The sequence below is a fragment of the Eptatretus burgeri genome, chromosome 9, assembly GCF_056783735.1.
Source record: "Eptatretus burgeri isolate ZD-2024b chromosome 9, Ebu_testis_v1, whole genome shotgun sequence".
In the NCBI taxonomy this organism is placed as follows: Eukaryota; Metazoa; Chordata; class Myxini; order Myxiniformes; family Myxinidae; genus Eptatretus; species Eptatretus burgeri.
In genome coordinates this window covers 1,117,114-1,126,823 of record NC_140969.1, presented here as the reverse complement: position 1 = coordinate 1,126,823, position 9,710 = coordinate 1,117,114, and the positions used below count along the sequence as shown (strand labels likewise).

Genomic DNA, 9,710 nt, shown 5'->3' with positions numbered 1-9,710 from the left:
CTGGAGTTCATTAGGTGTGTGTACTGGCCCCCACACTTTTCAGCACTTGTATGGACTGGATTCTAGGGAGGATGTCAGAGAGATCAAGCTGCGGTGCATCGTTTGGGAATGTCAAGATCTCTGACCTTGATTTCACAGATGATGGAGTCATCTTTGCGGAGACTGTGGATATCCTTTTTGGGGCCCTCGAGGTGCTGAATGAGGAGTCGGAGCCGCTTGGATTATGGGTTTCCTGGGTCAAAACTAAGATCCAGGCTTTCAATGACATCTTGGATGCTGCTATCCTGTCTGTCGCTGTTTGTGGTGGGGATGTTGAGGTCACGGAGAGATTCACTTACCTTGGCAGTGATATTCATGTCTCTGCTGGCTGTGAGCTAGAGGTTAACAGACGTCTGGGTCAGGCCTGGGGAGTCATAGAATCATTGGATCATGGGGTGTGGTGCTGCCGGTACCTGTGCGGGAGGACCAAAGTCCGAGTCTTCAGGTCCTTGGTGCTTCCAGTCTTGCTCTATGAATGTGAGACTTGGACTCTGACCAGGGATCTGAGACAGAGACTTAATTCCTTTGGTACCACATCTCTTCGGAGAATCCTTGGCTATCGCTGCTCGGACTTTGTGTCCAACGAGCGGTTGCTGAGAGAGACTCAAATGAGATTTATTACCTGCATTGTCCGTGAGCGTCAGCTGCGGCTGTATGGACAAGTGGCTCGTTTTCCTGACACTGATCCTGTTCACCAGATTCACTCAGTGAGGGAACCTCGTGAGTGGAGGAGGCCAATGGGCCGACCAGTGGCCTCTTGCTTGCAGCAAGTTTATCAGCATCACAAGGAGATGGGGATGGGCCAGGCATCTGCCTGGGGACCTCTGGAGTACCGGCGGAGAGTGGATGCAGTGATGCGCTGTTCCGGCTCATGCTCCCATACCTGACCTGACCTGACTTGGTAAAGTGCATACCTCCACCAGGCTGATTAGTTTGCATTTTGTATCCCACTGATAGGTCGGATCTGAATCCGGACCTTAACCAAAATTGAATCGGCTTATTCTTGTCACCGAACCAACTCATCTTCCTAGTTTTGGCATAACTTGTCCACAACTTTTAAGATATCATGCTGTACATTGTTTCTGGCCCCATCTCTCAATATTGAATAATCACTTAAAATTAAATAATTCTCGGGTCCGGGTTTGGATCTTCACCAAAATCGAACCAAGTCGTCCTTGTCACACACCCAACATGTCCACCAAGTTTCATCTGAATCCATATTCAACTTTTTGAGATATCATGCAATATCGTTTTTGGCACCATCTCAATGGTGAAGAATCAGTTAAAGATTAAATAACTCTCCTATCTGGATCCGGACTTGTGTCCACCAAAACTGAATTGATTCATTCTTGTCACACACTCGACCTGTCCACCAAGTTTCGTTTGAATACATCCGTAACATTTTGAGATATCGTGGTGTATATCGTTTTTGGCCCCATCTCTCAATGGTGAAGAATCACTTGGAAGATTCTCAGATCTGGATCCGGATTCAGATCTTCACCAAAATTATGCGTTGCTGTCCTTGGCCTGACCTACATACACAAAAAAAATTCAGAACGATTGCTTGAAAACTGTGGCCCAAAATTGTGTGACTGACAGACAAACAGACAAATGCTACAGACCAACATACTTGGTGAATTTTTTTTTTTGCCAAGTAACAAACAAACAAGCAGTCATAGACTGGTACTTACGAAATCATCAACTTGACCTCTGACCTTGTCTAATAAAAGCTGTCTCTAGAGAAGGTAGTGACGCAAACCAGAAGTTTCTACAGTGATTCTGTACCAAACCATCAAAAATCGAATGTTTGACCTCACTGTGCCCTTGACCTTTGATCGATTTTGACCAAAATCTAATCAGCGCTAGCCATCACCCTCCTGAATCACATCGTGTAATTTGACATTGGTAGCTTCTTCCGTTCGCGAGTTATAATTTTTTTTGATGTTTGACCTCACTGTGACCTTGACCTTTGACAGATTTTGACCAAAATCTAATCAGCGCGCGTCATCACCCTCCTGAATCATGTGGTGTAATTTGACATTGGTAGCTTCTTCCGTTCTCGAGTTATCGTACCTACAAAAAACACACAAACAGAGGACGGAAGTCATCAATATACTTACGAAATCTTTAGATTTCGTAAGTAACAAACAAAGACAGGGGTGAAAACCTAACCTCCATCCACCTTCGGTGGCAGAGGTAAAAGAGCAAGTCCTGGAGAATGTCTCCTCAGATGGCAGAATTTCATATTCACGCCACAGCTCTAATATCAATGAGATTTTCATGTCTGAATCTGAAATGTTATTAATCTTTGAAAGAAAATGGCAAAGTCATAGGTTTAAGTTGTGAAGTCACTAAACTAATTTACGTATCTGAAAATTAGGTGTTACGTATGGGACAATGTGAAATGGTGATGTCAATTAATCCAAACTTTAGAACAATTTTATACATGAACATGAATACTCTTCCATGCCCTTTTAATACACAAGAAAGAAATTGTTCACTTCATGAATTATGCAAATTAGTCCTGTTCTTAATAAGCGATGTCCATACATAACAATTTTACATGGATTTTTTTTAGGATTACACTAAAAGCTTAGCCAAAATTTAATGCCATTTTCAGAAGTTCTAATCCATGATGTATTGGTCATATATCCTGTATTTCTAGCTTAAAATACAAGTAGATAATTGGTTCACAAGTAATTAAAAAAATGTTACGAATGAGACAATACCATTATGTATACCGTTATGTATTTGTATTATTTGTTTGTAATATATGGGACATTGCTTGCAAGGTCTTTGGGAAAGACTACTTCAACATCGCCAAGATTTGACCAAAACTTTGTCCAGTAGACATTTTGGGCATTCATGTATCCTCATGAGACCTGTCCACCACACGTGGCCCAGTTTAAGGCAGACTAAACAATATGGGATCATTCCATTTGTAAGGAGGGGGTGTAACCTCCTTTTAAAGAAGATATGAATTTTTGTTTATGATTTCAGGCACCTCTAAGTTTCTGTTTTTTCTATGAAACATACTGGAATATGATGTATTTCCCTTTTACACAAAATTAATACCTTATTGTCTTCCCTTGTGTAAGTGTTAATAGTCCATATTATTACGACGTTGCCAAATTTGATATTTTCAGTCTCGTTGATAAATGTTTACATCTACATATAATTACTTCTATTGAATGTACAAAAGCCCTGAGGTCCTGAGATGAATCAAAACAAAAATGCATGTGAGCATTAAAAAATAATTAATTACCAACAAATTACTCGATGCAAATTCTTTTGTTTATTTTCATTCCTTGTACACACACTATCACAGATCTGTCCTACATGTCCTGTCCCGGTTTAATCATGAGTACATTTTTGTGCAAGTCCGCAATGAAGTTGTGCATTTCATTTTCTTCAGAAGTACTTACAATCCATGGTCAATGTGATTCTAATTTTAAATCATTTTTCATTTTTAATACTTAATAATCAGATGATCACTTTGTTTCATATCCTACTACATAAATTGCTGAGTTTCTAATCGTTAAATGTTGGATCTTTGTGTCAGAATATGCTCAAGCCTGTTAATTGTGTTATGAAAGGCAATTTACACCAACAATGTATATACTGTACATGTGTGTGTGTGTGTGTGTATATATATATATATATATATATATATATATATATATATATATATATATATATATATATATATATATATATATATATATATATATATATATATATATATATATATATATATATATATATATATATATATATATATATATATATATATCGTGTGAAAAGCCGATGGAGAATTGCGTCACATGTGAAACACGTCCTTCGTGAGCACTAATTAATCTCTCGATTGCCGTATATTTTTTCTCTAAGAGAATTTGTGATGAGTTACACAAGTGTTTCAACTTTCTCCACAAGGAAAATTCTGGTGAATGATAAAATACTTTCAGCAAACTTTGAACTTGAACGTATTTGTTTGAAAAATTGTTTCTTGTGGTCCCATACATAACGCATCATGTTTTCTATAATTGCATAATTATCCCATGGACTAATGACGTATAAATTGTTGTGGGTATTCTCCTTGCAGATGCCCAATATTACAATAAAAATCACTGAAATCGATGACTATCTTAATTGCTTTTCAGAGGGTTAAGCTTTCTGAATGTCCCATACATAACATGCGCGAATTCTTGGACTTACCCAAAAATAAGATTGGTGATGTGTTTTAACCAGGCACATGTCTCTGTGCGACTGCATGTAAATTTGTACATTCATAGCTGGAAACTTGCACTGTCTTTATCAAGCAAAAGTTCAATGTGTTGCCAAAGAAGTCAGAACAAGATGTATGATTTGCACTGATGTCTGCTTGATTGATGCACTGCCAGACAGTGCCATTTGAATTGTGATTGGACATTCATCAACGAACTAACGTTTTTGCTGCTCCTGATTATGCAAATATTGTTTCGCTATCGAATAGCCACCAGGCCAGTGTTGGCTTCGCATTACTCGATCTCACATTTGTATACGTATTGGAGTTTATATCAGAGTTAAATGGCAAAGGGGAAAATGTTTCGGCAAGCTTGAGAGATCAGTACTTGGAGGCAGCTAGCGTATGGTCGGCCAGGTGAATGGATGATGTTTTAGAGAGTACAAAGAACTGTGCACATGGAAGCTTTGTTAATAGAATAGCCGAAAAGGGTAAGTTCTGTTCTTATTTTCATCACTTTCATGAGTCAGAACTACTAGAAATACAAACACTTCGTGAGCAGAATTTTGGAACCTATTGAACAGCTCGGTAAATAACCAAATTGGTGCGGGCAATGTGGAGGACTTTAAATTATAACTCCTGCAGGGAAAATGCCAGGATGAAGTGTAAATAGAAATGTGATTTGTAAGGTAAAATAAAGAGATGTGAATCTGAGTAAAGAGCTCATGGATGAAGGTGAACAAACAACGGGTCATTGAAGCTGAATGTAGAGTCAGCCGAATCGACAAACCACTGACGTTTATGCATTTGAAGATCACAAACCCCGGGCTTTGCTTGTTTATTCGCATATCCAAAAGATGAAAACTGCACTGCACAGAGTGGACTGGAGGCTCGATGCTTCGCTAAATGGCTTTATTGACTGATAAATCGATCTGTAATGGCTGAGCCACATCCAGATGCAAATTCTGAACAGTACATTTATTATAAACCCTTGGTTTTCATTCTTCTTTTGGTTTGCAACAGCCGTATACTAGTCCAAAGTGTATTAATGCCGCTCAGAATACTCGAGATATGATGAAAGGTTTCTGAGTTCGACACTCGACGGGGAGTGCAACTCAAAATACATTTTTATGCAAAACAAGTATTGGGTGATCATGGAATTTGACATGTATTGTATATGTAGTTTGTATTCACAATGGAAGCTCTGTTCCTCCTTCACATCTTCTTTCACTTGTGTACTTGTCAGGTTTTTTTTTTTCAACGTGAACCAAATTACGATGGTCTTTCAAATTAATTTGATTTAGATGTGTGTTCCCCATGTTTGTTTGCCAACATATTTGACTGCAAAAACCTTTTCCTTAATTAGCAACTTAAAATTATTATCCTAACCGTTTTTAACGGTCAAACACCTACGTGCAACTGGGTTCCTAGCAACATATTTGCATTCTGCATTTGTCTTCCCTTCTGAAGGACAAAGATGGTGATCGAGCAGTTCATCATGCCGCGTATGGAGATGAGGGAACCGTCATTGATACGCTGTACCGCGGAGGCGCCGACCCAAACGCTCGCAACAAGCGCCGGCAAACTCCTTTGCATGTCGCAGTGAACAAGGGCCACTTGCAGGTGGTTGGAACCCTCTTGGGTTTGGGTTGTCACCCAAGCTTGCAGGTACGTGATTCAAGTAACATTGCACCATATTACTCAAAACGGTCTTTCTGCCGGGTTTGTCGCCCCATTGGCCACATGCATATAAAGTTTGTAATATCTTTCCAAAATGGGGCCAAATTCTACGTGTATTTCAGTAAGGTGTTCCAGCTAATACTTGAATTAGATGTGTGTTCCCCATTCTTGCAGTTTGTTTGTTATTTTTGGATTTTAAATATTCGGCGATGCAATATTAAATCCATTGTTAAAAACCCTAACTTTAATCCAATTATTGTCGAATTTAAGGTTTCGGAAAAAACCCCCCAAAAAACCGACATCACCATTTGATGAGTTTTTATTCAACTCGTACAACTTATCTATATATTTATACTGAAGGACCAATTTTGTGCTCCTCCTTGCGGTCGCGTCGCGTTTTTCTTGGTACTGTGACCTGGACTGAAAAAACTTCGTACCTGTAAGAGTGCATCGCACATAGTGGCAATAGTCAAACTTCAACTCTGAAGCAGAATAAACACTTTTCGTTTTACATTTGTTTACATGGCGACATGTGACGTCACCGCTGAGAGGCGTCAGGACGTCATGACATCATCGGTCATTCGGTGACGTCATTACGTCTGCCGTCGACAGACCGTTACCGATGAGAGGTGTAATTCCACTCCTCGAAAATAGCGTCTGCCATGTAAAACCCTCTTCTGCACATGCTGACTACCTCAGAATGTGAATTTGACACAAAAAAAATGTAACAAGAAACATTGTATCTCTATATTAATATTGAAGGACCAATTTTATGCTCCTTCTAGCGGTCGCGTCACGTTTTTCTCGGTACTGTGACCTGAGAAGTTTTGACACGGTGTTTGTACGTCAAAGTAGACACTTGCACAAATCGGGGGACTTCTTCACAAGGAGTAGTGTACACCAAAAATGTCGTGTCCAAGGACGTTTTGTATGCCTCATTAGGTAAGGCCATGGAGTACATCGACTGGGATCCGGCTCTTACAGGAGATGCCACTGGTTGTCATATTGAGCTCATGGAACGGAATCCGTCTGTGACGGGGTTTCGGCTGGTACAACATTAATATGTTGCCATCCTTTGTTATGAGATATGAATTTGAGCAAAAGTTCAGTTCATTATGTTGGAATGATGATTTGCTTTTGGTATTTCTTTTCCTCTCATGAAAATGTCAATATATAGTCACACACCTATGAGCAGTGGTGGTTTTCAACGCCTTGAAGGCGGCGCTCTTAATAATGAGAGCTCGGTCGGCCTCTCGGGTCAAGGTGATTGGAATCTGTTGCTTCAATTTCCAAAATGGTATAATCGAAAGCCTAATTGTACTGCAGAAGCAAATGAGTAACACCACCTTGATGATCATCAGTAAATACTTTTTACATGCATATAAGAACAAAAAACAAATGAGAGAAAAATAAGATTCACTGCACAACAAGGTCAGAATAACCAACACTAATCACCAATTATAATGATATAGACCAGCAGGGGAAGCTAAAGAACATGGAGTAAAAAAAAATATTCAAGTGTGGACGCTAGAATTAAAAGGAAAACGAAATGCAAAGTTAGGCCTTGATGAGATGGTGCTGAGGGCAGGACACTGGGAGCGAGAGCAGGGAATAGCAGATTTAGGAGGAATGACCATTGAGAACTGCTGCTGTGACAAATGATGAAACTTTTGGTGCGGTGGGGAGAGCATTGGGGTCATCGGAGATGTGTGCAGTGAAACGGTTGCATCCGGCAGGGGAAGCCCAACAGTGATGACGTCACGAGAAGTGCTGCAGTGCACTCTCTTCGATACAGGTGAAAAACCCTTGACATCAAAAGCAGACAAGCACCACAGTGGGAATAGGTGGAAAAGCAGCATTGGTGGTTGGCAGTCTGTAAAACAGCACAGTTGAATTGCAGATGTGAGAAGAGAAATGGCATCATCGCCTAACCAAAACTGGAGAGTTCAAAGAACACCTTACCCCATGCAGTCCTGAGAAAAAGGACATGGGAAGGGTCTTTTCAACTCTTGCTTTGCGTTTCTGAATACAATCTATATTTCCTACAATCCGCAATTTTGTCTGAATCTCGATATTCCCTTAGGCCGAGCACAAGAGTTGAAAAGATTTTCGATTGGTGGAGATGGCGTAAAATGGCGTAATATTTCGTCCAGGTGTAGTACTTCTAAACTGGACGTTTTTGGAAGTGTCATCAAGGTGATTTCTGTTCTACAATGTTCAAGTATACAATTCAATTGAAATAAAATAAAAATTTTAAATGTTGTATAAAAAAAAAGGAAAGAAACTTTTTTTCGGAACTTCATGTCTGTTGTTTGTATCCTTTATGGCATCCATAACACAGTCAGTTTCCTCTTTGGAATGATTTTCAATTTTGTTTCACTGCCAGGCAGGCAGACAGAGTAAAAACAAATTACCTTACTGTGTGCTTGTATGCTCGACACAAGATTCCAGACAATTTGTCAAATTCAAACTTTTTTCAAAAGATAAGAGATGGTGGTAAAATAGCTGTTCACCACCATCTCTTATCTTCTCCCTTCCAAAACCTTGATCTTTTCTACCCCAGCTAATCCACCCCAAACCCACCTCCTTCAAATTTCCTGCTCTCCTTCTTGAAAGTCCCTCTCGTGTAAGGACCTGAAAGTCCCTGTAATGTCCATCTTGTTTAACCTGTGTCCCCCGCCCCATCCCTCTCCCTTCCACAGATCTCCTCATGTCTCTGTTCCCCACTGTTTTGTGCTTCGCTCTCCCCCCCCCCCCCCCGTCCTGCTCCCCTTGTTGTGCGTTTCTGTGTGTTAGCTCTTAGACGAGCCTCGACAGTGTATACAGAAAAAAAAACATTCAGAGCCAAAGTTCTGCTAAGCTGCAAGTTCATGCTCAATTTTATGTTCCAATTCATGTTCTGCTGTATTGAAGATATTGTTACGGCCACAAGTTTCAGGTATATGACGAGGGGGTATCCTTGGTTCCTCTCAACTTACCGGGCCTGAGGCCACTGGGCACGAATAACTTTGTTTCACGGTGGGTTGCTAGGCAACCGCGAACATCAATTGGTCAACCATGGTCCAATGTCGTCTGTCTAATTGCCGTTTAACTGGAGGTCACACGGTCTCTTGATTGGGGGACAAGCCCTCGGCTATGCACTAAGCTTATCTTTATTAGATCTTAATTGGGGCGGCTGAGCAACCGCTGATGCATACCGGACTTGGATGAAAGCGAACTAATTGGGGAATTATATCCTCCCAGACTAACCTAGGAGTGAACAGCACTGGATCAATGGGGAAAAGACGAACACAGACAGATCACAAATGAAGTTCAACAAAAGGGGATTTATTATTTACAGATCAGGTCAGACATGGGAGCATGCGCCAGAGCAGCGTCGGTACTCCAGGGGCCTCCATCTGGCCATCCCCCAGGCAGATGCCTGGACCATCCCCATCTCCTTGAGATGCTGATCAACCTGCTGCAACCACAAGGCACGTGGTAGGCCCATTGGCCTCCTCCACTCACGATGCTCCTTCGCTGAGAGAATCTGGTGAGCAGGATCAGCGTCAGGAAAACGAGCCATATGTCCATACAGCCGCCGCTGACGCTCACGGACTATGCAGGTAACAAATTATTTACAGAACAATGTAATGTGCGAAGATACGATGCTACGCAGCATTTTATTACACAAGCAAGCAATCATCAAAAAGGGGAAATGCAGTAAAAAAATGTACACAAGGATAATGGTCGTAAGCAATGAATAGTGCAAGTGAGTACATGAAAGAAA

The 9,710-nt window shown here is 40.8% G+C and overlaps 2 protein-coding genes across 4 annotated transcripts in view; one reads left to right on the top strand and one right to left on the bottom strand.

The window, feature by feature from the left end:
- The window catches only part of LOC147019407 (uncharacterized), a 520,827-nt gene that overhangs the window by 389,835 nt on the left and 121,282 nt on the right, over window positions 1-9,710 (bottom strand). The window lies entirely within an intron of this gene.
- MIB1 (MIB E3 ubiquitin protein ligase 1) overlaps window positions 1-9,710 on the top strand; it is a 231,431-nt gene that overhangs the window by 105,593 nt on the left and 116,128 nt on the right. For both annotated transcript variants that reach the window (XM_085893862.1, XM_085893861.1), the window contains exon 11: window positions 5,732-5,929. In XM_085893862.1, the coding sequence (XP_085749988.1) occupies window positions 5,732-5,929 (198 nt within the window). The remainder of the gene's footprint in view (window positions 1-5,731; window positions 5,930-9,710) is intronic.